The sequence below is a fragment of the Macaca thibetana genome, chromosome 13 (genome assembly GCF_024542745.1).
Source record: "Macaca thibetana thibetana isolate TM-01 chromosome 13, ASM2454274v1, whole genome shotgun sequence".
NCBI lineage: Eukaryota > Metazoa > Chordata > Mammalia > Primates > Cercopithecidae > Macaca > Macaca thibetana.
In genome coordinates, this window is record NC_065590.1 from 70,236,918 (window position 1) to 70,256,356 (window position 19,439).

The 19,439-nt window shown below is 40.5% G+C and overlaps 2 protein-coding genes across 5 annotated transcripts in view; one reads left to right on the top strand and one right to left on the bottom strand.

Annotated features, from left to right (window-relative positions):
* Positions 1 to 9,956, top strand: part of HEATR5B (HEAT repeat containing 5B) — a 102,921-nt gene extending 92,965 nt beyond the window's left edge. For all 4 annotated transcript variants that reach the window (XM_050753289.1, XM_050753291.1, XM_050753288.1 and 1 more), the window contains 2 exons: positions 1,376 to 1,589; positions 9,163 to 9,956. In XM_050753289.1, the coding sequence (XP_050609246.1) occupies positions 1,376 to 1,589; positions 9,163 to 9,467 (519 nt within the window). In that variant the 3' untranslated portion in view covers positions 9,468 to 9,956. The remainder of the gene's footprint in view (positions 1 to 1,375; positions 1,590 to 9,162) is intronic.
* The window catches only part of GPATCH11 (G-patch domain containing 11), a 121,057-nt gene extending 107,587 nt beyond the window's left edge, over positions 1 to 13,470 (bottom strand). Inside the window, exon 1 of the mRNA XM_050753395.1 lies at positions 13,461 to 13,470. The gene's annotated coding sequence lies outside the window, so the exon portion shown is untranslated. The remainder of the gene's footprint in view (positions 1 to 13,460) is intronic.
* Between the last annotated feature and the right edge of the window lie 5,969 nt (positions 13,471 to 19,439).

Here is a 19,439-nt window from a genome sequence, read left to right on the forward strand (position 1 = left end):
AAAAAAATAAACATTCTTGGACTCCACCACTGTCTTCCTGAATCTGAGTCTCCAGATTGGTGGCTCCAGGATCTGTATATTTAAAATGTTCTTCAGGTTTTTCTTGTGTCTATCCAGATTTAGCCACTTGTGTTCTACTAAAGCACTGAAATAGTTTTATTCTATTCTGTCCCATATATTGATGAGTCTTCCCTCCCTCTCTTCCTTCTTTCCTTCCTTCCTTTTTTTTTTTTTTTTAAAGTGTTAATCTGAAGCCTTTCTTTTTTTTCTTTTTTTTCTTTTTTTGAGACCGAGTCTGGCTCTGTGGCCCAGGGAGTGCAGTGGCGCGATCTCAGCTCACTGTAAGCTCCAGCTCCCGGGTTCACGCCATTCTCCTGCCTCAGCCTCCCGAGTAGCTGGGACTACAGGCGCCTGCCACCACGCCTGGCTAATTTTTTGTATTTTTAGTAGAGATGGGGTTTCACCTTGTTAGCCAGGATGGTCTCGATCTCCTGACCTCATGATCCACCCGTCTCGGCCTCCCAAAGTGCTGGGATTACAGGCTTGAGCCACCGCGCCCGGCCAATCTGAAGCCTTTCTAATACAAAGTGGAGCCAGTAAGCCTTTATTTTTTAGGTCTGGAAACCTTACATTGTTATCAGTCATTTCCAGGGAATCAAATGGTTTTGAGATACCTAAGCAATGTATTTTCATAGCTTTGTTTCAGATCATTCAAATATTAACTTTCCTTACTAAATATATTTGGTTAAAATGGGAGAGACAATTGTACATTAAAGGAAGAGTTAAAAACAGAAGTGGGAATAACTGATTTCTAACATATTTCACAGTATAAAAATATGGGAATTGGCCGGGCACGGTGGCTCACACCTGTAATCCCAGCACTTTGGGAGGCCAAGGCGGGCAGATCGCATGGTCAGGAGATTGAGAACATTTTGGCCGACATGGTGAAACCCCATCTCTACTAAAAATACAAAAATTAGTTGGGTGTAGTGGTGCACGCCTGTAATCCCAGCTACTCAGGAGACTGAGGCAGGAGAGTCGCTTGAACCAGGGAGGCAGAGATTGCAGTGAGCCAAGATGGCGCCACTGCACTGTAGCCTGGCGACAGAGTGAGTCTCCATCTCAAAAAAAAGAAAAAAAAAGAAATATAGGAATTGTATAAGCATGGTGATTTGATCATTGAAATATATGAGCATTTTTTTTTACTAATTTTAGTCAGAAAATTCTATTCTACTCCATTTCTCTAAGTAGAAAATGTAATTTCCATTTTCATCCCGCAGTATCACTTCTTTTCAGTACATAGTAAGATGCAATGTGATTGTACAGCAAATAAGAACTATACACATGTTAACTGATATATGTTCTTCTTGTACAGGTTCAAGCCAAATGTTACCAGCTTCTCCTCTCAGTCTTCCAACATTCCAATCGTGCCCTTTCAACTCCTTATATTCATTCATTAGCTCCAATAGTGGTTGAAAAGCTAAAAGCTGTTGAAAGAAACAGACCAGCCAGTAACATAGAGCTTTTAGCGGTTCAAGAAGGAATAAAAGTTCTTGAAACATTGGTTGCTCTTGGTGAAGAACAAAACAGTAAGTATATTCTTATAAAAAGCTACTAGTTCAAAATGAAGATCTGTATTATATATAAATCTTATTTGATATTAGAAACAGGCCTGCTGGGCGTGGTGGCTTACACTTTGGGAGTCCCAGCATTCTGGGAGGCCGAGGCAGGTGGATCAGGAGGTCAGGAGATCGAGACCATCCTGGTTAACACGGTGAAACCCCATCTCTACTAAAAATACAAAAAATTAGCCGGGTGTGGTGGCAGGCGCCTGTGGTCCCAGCTACTTGGGAGGCTGAGGCAGGAGAATCACTTGAACCCGGGAGGCGGAGGTTGCAATGAGCTGAGATCGCGCCACTGCACTCCAACCTGGTGACAGAGCAAGACTCCATCTCAAAAAAAAAAGAAAAGGAAAAAAAAACACACCTTTGCTTATGTTATATAATGTAGTGAGTTGATTTTTTTTTTTTTTTTTTAACAGGAAGTTAAAATGAATTGCCAATGGCATTTCAACACACTGATTTTTAAAAAAAATTTTCTAGGAATGTAGGCATCCCTTAAGATCTAGGAAAAATATAGATGTTTAATAGGGCTTTTTTTTTCTTTTTCTTTTTAAGACAGAGTCTCGCTCTGTCACCCAGGCTGGTGTGCAGTGGCACCATCTTGGCTTACTGCAACCTCTGCCTCGTGGGCTGAAACAGTCCTCCCACCTTGGCCTCCCAAAGAGCTGGGACTGCAGGCACATGCCACCATGCCTGGCTAACGTTTGTACTTTTTGTAGAGACAGGATTTCGCCATATTGCCCAGGTTGGTCTCTGACTCCTCCTGTACTCAAGTGATCCACCCGCCTTAGCCTTTCAAAGTGCTAGGATTACAGGTGTGAGCTACCGTGCCCGTTTCGTAGGGTTTTAAAATAACATTCTAATCTTCGTATTAGAGGTATAAAAGCTTTATAACAAATATAACCAGTTAAGTATTAATACCAAACATCATTATTAAAATATCTCAAAACTTGTTATTTAGAAATTTTTTTTAATTTAATGAAAAACTACTGCATACATCCATTTAACCAGAGACTTATGCAGTTTAATATATATTTTCTTTATTCCCTTAATACTTAAGCTTTGATTTTATCACAGTATAATATTTGTCCTTCAAAATATGATTTTTAATTGTAGAGAGACTGTACTTTTTAAACTAGTATCTTATGATTGAACATTAAGCTGTTTTTAATTTTTCAAGATCACAATGAGCATTTTTTTTTTGAGACAAAGTCTTGCCCGGGCTGGAGTGCAGTGGTGCAATCTTGGCTCACCGCAACCTCCGCCTCTGAAGTTCAAGTGATTCTCCTGCCTCAGCCTCCCGAGTAGCTGGGATTACAGGCATGCGTCACAACGCCTGGCTCATTTTTGTATTTTGAGTAGAGATGGGGTTTCACCACATTGGCCAAGCTGGTCTTGAACTCCTCACCTCAAGTATTCCACCTGCTTCAGCCTCCCAAAGTGCTGGGATTACAAGCATGAGCCACTGCACCTGGCCGAGATGAGCATCTTTATTCTTTTTTTTTTTTTTTCTTTTTTTTTTGAGACAGAGTCTTGCTTTATCACCCAGGCTGGAGTGTAGTGGCACGAGCTTGGCTCACTGCAAGCTCCGCCTCCTGGGTTCAGGCCATTCTTCTGCCTCAGCCTCCCGAGTAGCTGGGACTACAGCCGCCTGCCACCACGCCCGGCTAATTTTTTGTATTTTTAGTAGAGACGGAGTTTCACCGTGTTAACCAGGATGGTCTCGATCTCCTGACCTTGCGATCCACCCTCCTCGGCCTCCCAAAGTGCTGGGATTACAGGCGTGAGCCACTACACCCGGCCGAGCATCTTTATTCTTAAATTATTTCTATCAGATTCCTAAGAGTGAAATTACTGACGAGAAGGGAATGCACATATTAAGACTTTTAATTGGCCAGGCGCAGTGGCTTATGCCTGTAATACCAACACTTTGGGAGGCCAAGGCGAGCAGATCACTTGAGATCAGGAGTTTAAGACGAGCCTGGCAAACATGGTGAAACCCCGTCTCTACTAAAAATACAAAAAATGGCCGGGCGCGGTGGCTCATGCCTGTAATCCCAGCACTTTGGGAGGCCGAGGCGGGCGGATCACGAGGTCAGGAGATCGAGACCATCCTGGCTGACACGGTGAAACCCCGTCTCTACTAAAAAAAAATACAAAAAAAACTAGCCGGGCGTGGTGGCGGCGCCTGTAGTCCCAGCTACTGGGGAGGCTGAGGCAGGAGAATGGCGTGAACCCGGGAGGCGGAGCTTGCAGTGAGCTGAGATCCGGCCACTGCACTCCAGCCTGGGTGACAGAGCGAGACTCCGTCTCAAAAAAAAAAAAAAAAAAAAAAAAAAAAATAAAAATACAAAAAATTAGCTGGGCACGGTGGCTCATGCCTATACTGTCAGCACTTTGGGAGGCCAAGGCAGGCAGATCACGTGAGATCAGGAGTTCGAGACTAGCCTGACCAACATGATGAAACCCCGTCTCTACTAAAGTACAAAAATTAGCCAGGGTGGCATGCGCCTGTAATCCTAGCTACTTGGGAGGCTGAGACAGGAGAATCACTTGAACCTGGGAGGCGGAGGTTGCAGTGAGCTGGGATTGTCCCATTGGATTCCAGCCTGGGTGACAAGTGAGACTCTGTCTCAAAAAAAAAAAAAGACTTTTAATCTATATTGTCAGATTTTGCTCCACCTATATAAACTGTACCTGTTTTTTTCTGTCAAAATTGTTTTCCTCTTCTCTTAAAAACATTTCACAGGAAATTGGAAAAGAGTAGAGATTTTTGAAAAGCAATTGCAGTAGCTCCTCTATAAAATAATAATCCAGAACTATGCCAGTAGAAGAAAAGAATGCAGAGGAGAAAGTGGAAGAAAGGTTTATCTGATTTGATGATTAACTGATTATAGAAGGCAAATGAAAATAAGCAAATATTACTATGTTGCATGAAAACAACATCAAAACTGGGAAAGTCAGAAAAGGCAGTGTTTGAAGAAGTTGATAAATTTAGTTGAAATTAGTAACAGTATATATTATTTAGGCAAAAATTTTATGACTGACATGGCCTATGTTTGGCAAATCAAAATTTTATTTGTATTTTTATTTTACTAATTGTAAATTCCATAAAGATGAGGACTGAATCTTATTCACTTTGTAATCCCAGCACTAAGTTTTATTGCCTTCTAGTATTTAAAATATTTTTGAGTTGACTCTTGGGATCAATTCTTGTACAGGCACCCTAATTTGGAATTAAATTTAGCATGAGGACAGATAGGGAAGGGAACCCTTTTGTTTGTTTTTTAATTCTGTATTTTTTTTTTTGACAGTAAAAATATATATGTCTTTGCATAATTTAGTTTAATAGCTAGTTAGACTTTAACAATGTCCTTGAAATAAATGACCCTTTTTCAGTTTAAGGTATAAAACAACCAAAGCATTGTAATTTCAACTATCAACCAGACCAATCTGTAGTGTTATTAGTGAGGTGTATCAATGATCAGCACCATCTGTCGGTCATGGTGGCTCACGCCTGTAATGCCAGCACTTTGGGAGGCCAAGGCAGGCGGATCATGAGGTCAGGAGTTCAGGACCAGCCTGGCCAATATGATGAAACCTTGTCTCTTCTTAAAAAAAAAAAAAAAAAAAAAAAGCCGGGCGTGGTGGCACACACCTGTAGTCCCAGCTACTCAGGATGCTTAGGCGGGAGAATCGCTGGAACCCAGGAGGCAGAGGTTACAGTGAGCCGAGATCGTGCCACTGCACTCCAGCCTGGGCAACAGAGTGAGACTCTGTCTCAAAAAAAAAAAAAGGCACCATCATGATTTCTTCATTTTTTTAATGGACTGCTTCACTCAGATAACAGATATTTTGTACTCTAACAAGACTTTTAAGAGGTAGAATAAGCAGTTCGCCTGTTTTTAAAATTAAAACTAAATCTAAGGCTAAATGCCATGCAAAAAGTAAAGGCAAACAAGTCTTATTAGTGAAATAAGATGACATTCATTAGGAGGATACCATCAAATAAATGAATGGATGTAAATCATATTCATTTGATGGCAACATTTTTATACTTCATATTTTATATGGTTACATGATTCCAAGAGGGTAAGTTTTCAGCTTTTGAATTTAAGTCACTCAACTTTTTTCATCTCATTTACAGGTGTTAATTTTGTTTTCAACTTTACAGTATCCAGTATAAGAATGGGCCGTATATGTTTTCTCACCCTGCATGACCAAGGTTATAAGCTAAAAATATTAGAATTATATTTGACTCCTTGTTCATCATCTTTATTGACTCTATTATTCAAATCTTGCCCTATCTCTTTCTGAAATTTCTCTAGGATTCAAGAGAAACTTGTACCCTAGTCTTATATCTAATCACCTCCTAAATAGATAACTATAATAGTTTTCCTAGGTGATATTCCCCATCAAATTTACCTAAAGTAATTTTATCTCTCCTTTGCTTAAGAATTTGGAAAAGTTGGCCGGGCGCGGTGGCTCAAGCCTGTAATCCCATCACTTTGGGAGGCCGAGACAGGCGGATCACGAGGTCAGGAGATGGAGACCATCCTGGCTAACACGGTGAAACCCCGTCTCTACTAAAAAAATACAAAAAACTAGCCGGGCGAGGTGGCGGGCGCCTGTAGTCCCAGCCACTCGGGAGGCTGAGGCAGGAGAATGGCGTAAACCCGGGAGGCGGAGCTTGCAGTGAGCCGAGATCCGGCCACTGCACTCCAGCCCGGGCGACAGAGTGAGACTCCGTCTCAAAAAAAAAAAAAAGAATTTGAAAAGTTTACTGTTTCCTTACAGCATCAAGTCTGAACATCTTTGCTTGCTTTTCAAAATGTTTTTTCTGCTCCCCAACGTGTACCTACTAACCTGACCGGACCAGTTTCCTTTCTGTGCTCCTTTTAATCACTTTACATTGTTCATATTATTTTCTCTTTCCTCCGTTGTTGTTTCTCTTCTTCTTATACAAATCCGTTAAACCTACATTAGATCTTTTCTTTAAGGAATATTGCCTAATTACTTAGCTCACTCTGATCTTACCCTTTATATAATTTATTTGGTATTTGTAACCAACCAAATAAAATCCCAAAGTATTCCTCAGCTTCATGAGTCTCTTGGTGAATTCTATACTGAAATGCTACCCACGTTTTTTAGCACTTAGTACTCTAATTGTTCTATGTGCTGTCTACTGTTTTCATTTAGATAATAAAAGCATCCAGGTAGAAACGAATTATGTAACATTTCCTATAATACTTAGCGTATTTCTCGATATTTGATGAATACTTAAATAACTTATAATGTTTCCAGTTATATTTTAAAATTGTTAAAACCAAAACCTTAATTTACAACCTACTGTTGAAAACCTATTGCAACCTCTTCCGATTTAGCAAGCCAGTACACTGAAGATAATTTTATATATATTTTATAATTCTCTACTTTATTTTTGATTATGAAAGCCAGCTTTTATAATACTATTAACTTTTTTTTTTTGAAAGGGAGTTTCACTTTGTCACCCATGGCACGATCTCGGCTCACTGCAACCTCTGCCTCCCGGGTTCAAGCAATTCTCCTGCCTCAGACTCAGAGTAGCTGGAATTACAGGCATGTGCCACCACACCCAGCTAATATTTTTGGGTTTTCTTATTTTGTTTTGTTTTGTTTTGTTTTTTGAGACAGAGTTTCGCTCTTGTTGTCGAGGCTGGAGTACAATGGTGCGATCTTGGCTTACCACAACTTCTGCCTCCCGGATTCAATCGATTCTCCTGCCTCAGCCTCCCAACTAGCTGGGAATACAGGCATGCGCCACCATGCCCGGCTAATTTTTTTTTTTTTTTTTGTATTTTTAGTAGAGATAGGGTTTCTCCATGTTGGTCAGGCTGGTCTCAAACTCCCGACCTCAGGTGATCTGCCCACCTCTGCCTCCCAAAGTGCTGGGATTACAGGCATGAGCCACCGCGCCTAATCAAATTTTTTGTATATTTAGTAGAGACAGGGTTTCGCCCTGTTGGCCAGGCTGGTCTCAAACTCCTGACCAAGGGATCCGCCCACCTCGGCCTCCCAAAGTGCTAGGATTACAGGCATGAGTCCATAATACTATTAACATTCTACATGAGGGAAATTAAATTAAATCTAGAAGATTGGAGGATTTACCTGGGACTTTAAAAATAACCTTTTACCTTTCTTCTGAAAACTTAATATGGAAAAAAAATCCTATTAATTGGAAACTTCTGGGTATTTGCCAAGAGAAAGAGTGTGTATGTTTATTCGTTCAAAGGATAGTTATTGAATGCCTGTGTACCAGGTAGTGTTCTAGGCATTGAGAATTTAGCATGAAATAAAACAGGCAAAGGTCCCTGAGCTCGTGGAGCTTACATTTATGGTAGGAAAACACTGACAATAAACACTTTTCATACCCTATGCCTCTGTGTGTGTGTGTGTGTGTGTGTGTGTGTGTGTGTATGTGTGTGTGTCTATTATATGTAGACATAGTCTTTGTATAATTTTATATAGTGATGAAGATGGATATATCAATTTTAGATGTAGATATAACATCTATAGTTCGATGCAGGAATTGATAGGAGCTGTGAAGAAAAAAAATACAGCAGGGAAAGAAAATAGGCAGTAAGGTCCAGGGTGGGACTGGGATTCTGGAAAGGCTTAGCTGATTTTTATGACTGTCCTTGCTGACATCAGTGAGTGTCACACATTCTCTACCAGATGCTACCTGCTGCCTTACAGTTGCATCGATTGTCATTCTACAAAAATTAACAGTAATTAAGGGGGAGAAAACATAATTCTCAATGTGATTATAAGAGATGTTATACACACACACAATTACATATAAAGGTTAATTGTTAGAAAAATATCACCTTTAATGAAACGTGTATCTCAGGATGGAGTTGTTAATAAGTAAAGACGAAAAACTGACAAAAGACTACCAAAAGGAGATGAAGCCTCCAAATAAATCTTTTTTTAAGGACTTGGAATTTATATCAGTCAGACATAGGTTCTTGTTTTTTTGACCCTAAGCTTATGTATTCCCTTAGTTTTGAGGAATTTCCCCTCACTGCGAGTTTTGGGGGATGATGAAATAGGAAAAAAGTTGTATTGTGTTTCTACTTAAAGAGGAAAGAAACAACTAGTTTTAGTTAAATAATGGTAAATAGATGCTTTTCAGGTTTCTGTTCCCCACGCCCAATCTCCTGATTCTAGAATGCCCGTACAAATTTTATAATCTTACTCTCAAGATACATTCTACAGATGGCAATTGTAAAGTGTTTTATTACTTTTTAACCTTTGGCCCATTTTTTATTTAAGTAAAGCAAATTAATGTAAATGTAAAAATATAATTTACAAACCTGGTTTCTAGCTTGGACATTTAGTAAATATATAATATTAATTACTCGTTATTGAGGTCTAAAGTAGGCTGTGCATGTTTACTTATATTTTATTACAGTTCAGTCTTCCATGGCAATTGCCTAGTTTTTAAAGTTTATTATAATCTTTATGTTTGTGATCTTTTTTCATACTTTATTATTTACAGGAGTCCAGCTACTTGCTCTTTTAGTTCCCACTTTGATATCTTATCTGCTGGATGAAAATTCTTTTGCCTCAGCAACTTCAGCTTCCAAAGATCTTCATGAGTTTGCACTCCAGAATTTAATGCATATTGGACCTCTGTATCCACATGCTTTCAAGACGGTAATGGGAGCTGCTCCTGAGTTGAAAGTGCGTCTAGAAACTGCCGTTCGAGCAAGCCAAGCAAGCAAAGCTAAAGCGGCTGCCAGCCAGCCAGCCCCCGCCATACATTCTGCACCAACAATTAAGCTAAAAACAAGTTTTTTTTAATTTGTACTTTCATTTATTTGTATTTATATTGTCACCTAGCACCTAATTAGTGATGGCCTCTGTATCATTCCAGGCTATCTGTGGGTTCTGTTGTATTTGTATTTTGGTATTACAGTGCTTCCAAGTAGGATGAGTGAAATAATGCTCACACCACTTATTGATTTTTAAGGAGTGATTTTTTTTTTATCATGTGGTGAATATGTTTTCTTTTTCCTCCTAATAATGTTTCTCTTTTGTTAATTTATTTATTTTTCAAACACTGAGCCATAGTCTTAAATTTAAATGCTAAAAACATAATCGTATCATGTAGTCGGGCAGCCTATTGATATTGTCAGGGAAAAAAAATGGGTCAGAACTCAGCATCTGTCATGAAAAAAAGCGATTTGAAAAACAAGCAGATTTTAAATTTTGAAGTAACCAAAATAATAATGCAAAGTGTCTGTTTTGTGGTGTATATACTATGAATAAAATCACAGCATTTTCTAAGCATTTCCCAAAATGTCCTTACCTTTCTGATGGGTCTTTTAGCTTTCATATCAAATTACTAAATTATGCTATGTGTATTTTAGTTGTTAGCAGAATTAAAATTCTCATTTAAAGATTCACTAAAATGTTTTAAATGTAATATTCTGCTTTTTTAATAGCTACAATTTGGCTTCAGTTATGTTTTGTAATTACAGAACCTCAAGTTCTGGCTATGATGGTTAGTTTCCTTCATCAAATATTTATTGAATGCCTACTGTGTATAAGGCATCAAGCTAAGTGCTGCAGGGGATACAAAACTGAATTAGGCATCATTACTGTGATGCTATTCTCTCATGTAGTGGACATTTTACCATACGAAATAGATAATTCACAAAATGAATGTTTGCCAGAGCATTTAGCAAATTTTAAACACCAGGTTTTACACCACATAGTGTAACAGACTGAACAAGTATGATCAAAAGCAAAGTTACTTTTCTGAACATTTTCTCTTTTCCCTTTTCCTTTCTTTTCTTTTTTCTTTTAGAAACAGAGTCTTACACTGTTGCCCAGACTGGAATGCAATCATAGCTCACTACACTTGAACTCCACTCAGCCTTTTAGATACCTCAGATAGGTACTTTGTCTTGCCTGTTTTCTCACTGACTTTTGTGTGTTTTTTCTTTTTTTCTTTTTTTTTTTAGACGGAGTCTCGCTGTGTCGTGCCCAGGCTGGAGTGCAGTGGCGTGATCTCGGCTCACTGCAACCTCCGCGTCCTGGGTTCAAGCGATTCTCCTGCCTCAGCCTTCTGAGTAGCTGAGATTACAGGCACCCGCCACCACGCCTGGCTAATTTTTTGTATTTTTAGTAGAGACGGGGCTTCACATGTTGGTCAGGCTGGTCTCGAACTCCTGACCTCAGGTGATCTGCCCACCTTGACCTCCCAAAGTACTGGGATTATAGGCATGAGCCACCGCACCCAGATTCTTTTCCTTTTTCGTTTTTGTTTGTTTGTTTGTTTGTTTTGAAGCAGGTCTCACTGTTGCCCAGGCTGGAGTGCAGTGGCACGTGACCACGGCTCACTGCAGCCTTAATCTCCCAGGCTTGAACAGTCCTCCCACCTTAGCCTGCCAAAGTGCTGGGATCACAGGCATGAGCCACCACACTTGTCCCTGGTTGTTTTTTCATTTCAGGTTTGCATTGCCAAAATTATTCTCCTTGGTTTTTGTATTTGGTAACAACTTCATGGCGATCCAGTTCACATACCATACAACTCAATTCAGTTTGGGCATGGTGGCTCACACTTGTAATCCCAACACTTTGGGAGGCTGAGGCCAGGAGTTTGAGAGCAGCCTGGGCAACACAGCAAGACCTCATCTCTACATTAAACAAAAAGAAAATTAGCCAGACGCAGTGGTGCACTCCTGTAGTGCCAGCTACTCAGGAGGCTGAGACAGGAGAACTGGTTGAGCCCAGAAGTTTGAGGCTGCAATAAGCTGTGATCATGCCACTGTACCCCAGCGAAGTGTACAGTTCAATGGTTTTTAGTGGTGCCACCATCACCACAATCAATTGTGAACATTACCCCAAAAAGAAACCTTGTATCCTTTATCCTCCTACAATCTCCCCATTTCTCCCCAACTTTGGCTAATACTAATCTGCTTTCTGTCTCTTTCAGATTTTCCTCTCATGGACATTTCTTATAAATGGAACCACTTAATATGTGGTTTTTTGTGACTGGCTTCTTACTGTAATGTTTTCTGTTTGTTTGCTTGTTTTCGAGATGGGATCTTTCTCTGTTGACCAGGCTGGAGTGCAGTGGTGTAACCTCAGCTCACTGCAACCTCTACCTCCTGGGCTCAAGCAATCCTCCCACCTCAGCCTCCTGAGTAGCTGGGATTACAGGCGCACACCACCATGCCCTGCTAATTTTTTTTTTTGTTTTTTTTTTTTTTTTTTTTTTTTTTTTTTGAGACGGAGTCTCGCTCTGTCACCCAGGCTGGAGTATAGTGGCGCGATCTCGGCTCACTGCAAGCTCCGCCTCCTGGGTTCACGCCATTCTCCTGCCTCAGCCTCCTGAGTAGCTGGGACTACAGGTGCCCGCCACCACACCTGGCTGATTTTTTGTATTTTTAGTAAAGGCAGGGTTTCACCGTGTTAGCCAGGATGGTCTTGATCTCCCGACCTCCCGCCGCAGCTCCCAAAGTGCTGGGATTGCAGGCATGAGCCACCACGCCCGGCGCCCTGCTAATTTTGTATATTTTTGTTAGAGGCAGGGTTTCACCATGTTGCCCAGGCTTGTCTCAGACTCCTGAGCTCAAGTGATCCATCTGCCTTAGCCTTCCAAAGTTCTGGTATTACAGGCATGAACCACCAACCCACTGTAATGTTTGTTTGTTTGTTTGTTTGTTTTTGAGATGGAGCCTCACTCTGTCACCCAGGCTGGAGTGCAGTGGTGCAATCTCGGCTCACTGCAACCTCCGCCTCCCGGGTTCCAGCGATTCTCCTACCTCAGTCTCCCTAGTAGCTGGGGTTACAGGCGCACGCCACCGTGCCTGGCTAATTTTTTGTTTCACCATGTTGGCGAGGCTGGTCTCGAACTCCTGAGCTCAGGCAATCCACCTGCCTCGGCCTCCCAAAGTGCTGGTAATACAGGCGTGAGCAACCTCGCCTGGCCCACTGTAATGTTTTTGAAGGTTCATCCATGTCGTAGCATGAATCTGTATTTCATTCCTTTTTATGGCTGAATAATATTCCATTGTATATATACCACATTTTGTGAATCTATTCATCAGTTGAAAGACATTTGGATTTTTCCACCTTTTTCTTGCCTGTTAGGAATAATGATGCTATGAGCAATTATGTACAAGTTTTGGGGTGGACATATGTTTTAATATCATTTGAGTATACCTAGGAGTGAAATTGCTGGTTCAAATAAGTCTAACTTTTTCCTTTTTTTTTTCCTTAAATATGGACTTTCTGACTCATGTTTAACTTTCTAAGAAACCACCAGACTGTTTCTAATCTCCTTATTTTTTTGCACACATGCATGTACACACGTAACCCCTTTTCCCTCATCTATTTATAAAGTATGTTTATTTCTGCCTTGGCTATTTTTTGCTGTTCTTGGCTTCTCCCATCATTTCCCACTTTAGGGTAGACTGCATCATGCATTAGCAATGATCCTCTCCCTCCTGTCTCCCTTCCTCTCTCTGTCAGTACATCTTTATGCTTTCTCTAGACCCTTCTTCTTTTTTTTTTTTTTTTTGAGGCGGAGTTTCACTCTTGTTGCCCAGGCTGGAGTGCAATGGCACGATCTCGGCTCACCTCAACCTCTGCCTTCTGGGTTCAAGCGATTCTCCTGCCTCAGGATCCTGAGTAGCTGGGATTACAGGCATGTGCCACTGTGACCGGCTAATTTTGTATTTTTAGTAGAGACGGGGTTTCTCCATGTTGGTCAGGCTGGTCTCGAACTCCTGAACTCAGGTGATCCACCTGCCTCGGCCTGTAATCTGGAATTACAGGCGTGAGCCCCCATGCCTGGTCTTCCCTAGACCCTTTTAAGTCACTGACAACTTCTAGTTTTCTGTGATCATATCTGTAAAGGGAAGATCTGTTTGAAGATTAATATTAATTTGTTTTTCTGCCCAATCCATGAGATTTTTCTCAACCTAAACGATCTTATTTATTTGATTATGAACATCCAGTATCATGAAGCTAAAAGGAGAAGCATCATTATAGCCAGTAATTCTTTCTGAAGCATAATCTGAGCAGTTTTCATAGTTGAAGAAATAAAGTATCCTCTGTTTGCTTTCCAAGTTCTTATTAATCAATATTATACATTTGAATAATTAATATTATTTTTGAGACAGGGTCTTGCTCTGTCATAAGGGCTAGATTGCAGTGTTGTCATCGTAGTTCACTAGAGTCACAAACTCCTGGGCTCTAGCGATCCTCCCTCCTCAGCTTCCCAAAGTGGTGGGATTACAGGCATGAGCCACTGTTTTTTGTTTGTTTGTTTGTTTTGTTTTGTTTTTTGAGGAAGAGTCTCACTCTGTCACCCAGGCTGGAGTGCCGTGGCTTGATCTCAGCTCACTGCAACCTCCGTCTCTTGGGTTCGAGCGATTCTCCTGCCTTAGCCTCCCAAGTAGCTGGGATTACAGGCGCCTGCCACAATGCCTGGCTAATTTTTGTATTTTTAGTAGAGATGGGGTTTTGCCATGTTGGCCAGGCTGACCTCGAACTCCTGACCTCAGGTGATCTGCCGGCCTCAGCCTCCCAAAGTGCTGAGATGACAGGCATGAGCCACCACACCCAGGCCTGAGTTCTTAATTAGAGAAAACTCAGCCCTGATGAGGTCAAGTATCCCTGTTTTAAATAGGTTCTGTCATCAACTAGGAATAGAAGTTTAGACAACCTAACCCTTTGGGGCTTCAGTTTTATGACAGAATTTAGTAGATATCCTCTCTCTGATCTTTTACACATTAAAAAAAAAAAAAAAGTACATATAGCTGAATATTTGTCCTGCTTATTTTTATCAAGCGAATCTTTGGCCAATCCTTTAATACTGGTACATAACATTATTTAGTCTGACAAGTAGTCTTTACATGTGTGTAGAACTATCACAGTATGACAGTGTAAAACACAGTAAACAAGGCTGGGCATGGTGGCTGGTGCCTGTAATCCCAGCTCTTTGGAAGGCTGAGATGGGAGGATTGCTTGAGGCCAGGACTTTGAGACCAGCCTATGGAACATAGCAAGAGCTTGGGAGACTGACACAGGAGAGTTCAAGTTTACAGTGAGCTATCATCAACTACTGCACTCCAGTCTGGGTGACAGAAAGGGACCCTGACTCAAAACAGCAACAACAAAAAACCCACTAAACAGAATCCAGATATAGAAGTTAAAATATTACAGATTGATATTGTCAGTAAGAATGACCATTTCTGTTGTGTTCCAAGCACTGTACTAGACACTTCATACCCATTATTTATTTCAATTTAAACAATGTTGAATGATGGATATAATTATCCCAATATTGAAGACATTCAATTATACAAATTATTAGCCCTACATTTTCTTTTTTTCCTCTGGTTTATTTTCAATATTAGAATTCTTAAATCTCAGTTGGAATTTTTAGGTTAATGTCAGACATGGCTAGAGTAGAACTATAAATAAATTTCTTGCCTCAGTGCTTTCCATTAGATGGATTATTTTTTATACCTGATTTAATAATTACAAACTCATTTCTAGTTCTCTCATATCTAAAAGCTAATGAAAGTATTTATGGGCTTCACAGAATTTTATTAAGAATTTCACATCTTAATTAATTAATTTTTTATTTGTTATATTTTTTTGAAACAGGGTCTCACTCCATCGCCCAGCCTGGAGTGCAGTGGCATGGTCACAGCTCACTGAGCCTCAGCTTCCTGAGCTCATGTGATCCTCACACCTCAGCTTCCCAAAGTGCTGGGATTACTGGCGTGAGCCACAGCGCCCAGCCTGCCTCAGCTTCACAAGTAGCTGGGACTGCAGGCACATGCTACCATGCCTGGCTAAATTTTTTTGTATTTTTTTTATTTGTTTTTTGTAGAGACAGAGTTTCGCATGTTGCACAGGCGAGTCTCGAACTCCTGAACTCAAACAATCCGTTTGCTTCGGCCTTCCAAAGTGCTGGGATTACAGGCATCAGACACAGACCCCGTTCCCTTAGTCATAATTTAGAAAAATTATACTGATCTAAGTTTTGTTTTGTTTTGTTTTTTTGAGACAAAGTCTTGCCCTGTCGCTCAGGCTGGAGTGCAGTGGCGTGATCTCGGCTCACCACAACCTTTACCTCCCAAGTAGCTGGGACTACAGGCATGTGCCACCATGCCCAGCTAATTTTTGTATTTTTAGTAGAGATGGGGTTTTGCCATGTTGGCTGGGCTGGTCTCGAGCTCCTGACTTCAAGTAATCCACCCACCTCGGCCTTCCAAAGTGCTGCAATTACAGGCATGAGCCACTGCCAGTAGTAATCATTTTTTGATGGCTACTTAATAATGGATGTACCATTATTGACTTAGTCATTACCCTAATCTTAGGTAATTTACTTCCAGTTTATGTATGTATATATAAACTGGAAACTATACTTCCATATTTCCAGTATTATATATATACACACACACACATATGTATATACAAAGTGTGTATATATACAAAGTGTATATATATATAAAGTGTGTATATATTACATATATATATATATATATATTTTTTTTTTTTTCCTTTTTTGACACAGGGTCTTGTTTTGTTGCCCAGGTGGGAGTACAGTGCCATGATGATGGCTCACTGCAGCCTCAACTTCCCAGGCTTAAGTGATCCTCCTGGCTCAGCTTCCCAAGTAGCAGAGACTACAGGGGCATGCCACCACACCTGGCTAATTTTTGTGTTTTTAGTAGAGTCAGGGTCTTGCCATGTTGTCTAGGCTGGTTTCAAACTCCTGGGCTCAAGTGATCCTCCTGCCTTGGCCTCCCAGAGTTCTGGAATTACAGGAGTGAGCCATTGGACTGGGTCAAGTTTTTATATTTTTATAAATAATATTGCATTTGGGGCCGGGCACAGTGGCTCACGCCTGTAATCTCAGCACTTTGGGAGGCCGAGGCAGGCAGATCACGAGGTCAGGAGATCGAGACCATCTGGCTAACACAGTGAAACCCCATCTCTACTAAAAATACAAAAAAAAAATTAGCTGAGCGTGGTGGTGGGCACCTGTAGTCCCAGCTACTAGGGAGGCTGAGGCAGGAGAATGGTGTGAACCTGGGAGGTGGAGCTTGCAGTGAGCCAAGATCATGCCACTGTACTCCAGCCTGGGTGACAGGCGAGACTCCATCTCAAATAATAATAGTAATTATTATTATTATATTGCATTTGTGTTTTTGTGTTTTTAAAAATAGAACTTTGTGGCCAGGTGCGGTGGCTCACTCCTGTAATCCCAGCATTTTGGGAGGCTGAGACGGGCAGATCACCTGAGGTCGGGAGTTCAAGACCAGCCTGACCAACATGGAGAAACCCTGTCTCTACTAAAAATACAAAATTAGCCGGGTATGGTGGTGCACGCATGTAATCCCAGCTACTCGGGAGGCTGAAGCAGGAGGATCACTTGAACCCAAGAGACAGAGGTTGCAGTGAATCAAGATTGTGCCACCAAACTCCAACCTGGGTGACAGAGCAAGACTCACTCTCAAAACAAACCACCACCAACAACAAAAAAACAGTAATTGTTATTACTTTCATGTTGCTCTTTATGTGTCGGCCATATTGGAGTTCTTTCAACATATCAAATATACCGTGTACTTTTCTTCCTCGGGGTATTTGAATTTTGTCAAAAATGCTCCCCATCCCACCCTCATCTTCTAGCTTATTTATACTCTTCCTTTAGCATTTTAATCTGGCTACATTCTTATAAAAAAAAGTTGCAGCATTAATTTGGTTATTGCCATATACTAAAAACCATGTTATTTAATTTATCTTTTTCCACTACAATGAATTTTTATGTATCGGCTCCCTAAGCTTGAATACAATCAGTTTATCAGGAATAATGTTACGTATTAGAGTTCATGTGAAAGTGTATATAAGCTGGTTCCAACCACTCCCACTCTTGTTACTTCATGTCCTGCAGCTGAGGGGAAATCTGGGAAAGAAGATAACATAGATAATGATAGAATTTTCCATTACAGAGAACAACTGCAAGTACTATAATTAACACATATTGAACAACAGTAGCATATTGAGGGCCTGGAGAGTAGAGGGAGAGAGATATAGCACAAGCGAAATAGGTTAAATCCTGTTTTAGAAAATCTAAGGAAAACAGTGTTCAAAACGTAACAAAATGTATTGAATTTCTTCAACTTCATTCATTTCTCTTGTTTTTCTTGCACAGTGCCAGATTTCGTTCCACCTCCCCCTCGCCCATCATATTTGTAAAAAATATTGTACCACATTTGAATTTTTTTGAGGATCAACTTAATTTATGTCTAAGCACTACCAGGTGGGAGCTTGGGAAGGCAGTGCTGTTCCGAGCAATTCAAGCCTAAATGAAAATTGAGTGTCGTCTGCTGAGAAAGTGGCTATACCTGGAAATGAGTGCATCTCAGCTGCAGAGTTGACAGGAATAGCAAGCTCATAAAAAATGTTCTTTTTCTATACACCACACATACACACACAGTTATTTTTATGTAATGAAGTAGACGTTAATTGTTCGAAATTCAGTTTCTGGCTTAGAAATGAGGACACCTTAGTTACTAAAAGAAAACAATCTGTTGAATAGAGCTTACATTCATTGGAAAGTTTGAAAGAGAAAAGGAGTAGGGAAGGCAGGCATGGGATTGATGGGGAGAAAGGAAAAGAATGTCTTCAAAAACCAGTTTACCTTTGCTTAGAGAAATAGAATCTGAAGTTGATCACCATTAATATTCCAAGAGAAGTCTTGCTACAGCTTCAGAGCTGTATTATTATTTCAGTCTCCCGTGTGTTAGATATTTAGATTTGTCAAAGTAATCCTGATTTTAGATTTGAAGTATCTGTTTCTCTAAATATCAGTCACTACAAAATTAACTTTAACATTAAATTAAGTTTTATTTCATTAAACTTATTAAATTCAACAAAATGAAACATCAATTTAGAAATTAAAATTAGGCAACTCCCTAACTTCAGTCATACTATTACAAAAGAAAATAATAGTAACAATAATGATAACAACTGATAGAAGCTAATTTCTCATCCTATCACAAGACTGAATATAGATTTAATTCTTGGACTCCAAGAGAAATTTTAGATGCTACAGTTCCTTCATTTCTAACTTATTATTGGCTGTTACCCCAACGCAGCCATTACCAGACTTCAAATTTAGGGAGTAAGTCTGGCTGGAATCTGAGAAAGGTTGAAACAGAGACTGGACCCCTGAAGCACGGTAGGCAGAAAGGAGAGGTGAGAGAGATTAGGGAGTGAGCAGGTGGTAGAAGAGGTGGATAAACAATGGGTTATTGCATATTTCTATTCCCTAAAGTTCTTTTTTTTTTTTTTTTTTTTTTTTTTGAGACGGAGTCACGCTTAGTCGCCCAGGCTATAGTGCAGTGGCGCGATCTCGGCTCACTGCAAGCTCTGCCTCCCAGGTTCATGCCATTCTCCTGCCTCAGCCTCCTGAGCAGCTGGGACTACAGGCGCCTGCCCCCACGCCCAGCTAATTTTTTGCATTTTTAGTACAGACGGGGTTTCACCGTGTTAGCCAGGATGGTCTCGATCTTCTGACCTCGTGATCCGCCCACCTTGGCCTCCCAAAGTGCTGGGATTACAGGTGTGAGCCACCGCGCCAGGCCAATTCCCTAAAGTTCTCTTAATCCTTGGGGAGGCCTTTCTCTTGTCAATTAAGTAGTCCTTTTTTTTTTTTTTTCTTTCTTTCTTTCTGGCCAAAATTCTGAAAGAGCCATCAAGTTCAACTTAAAGATCTTTCTTTGAGCAGTTAGAGTCAGA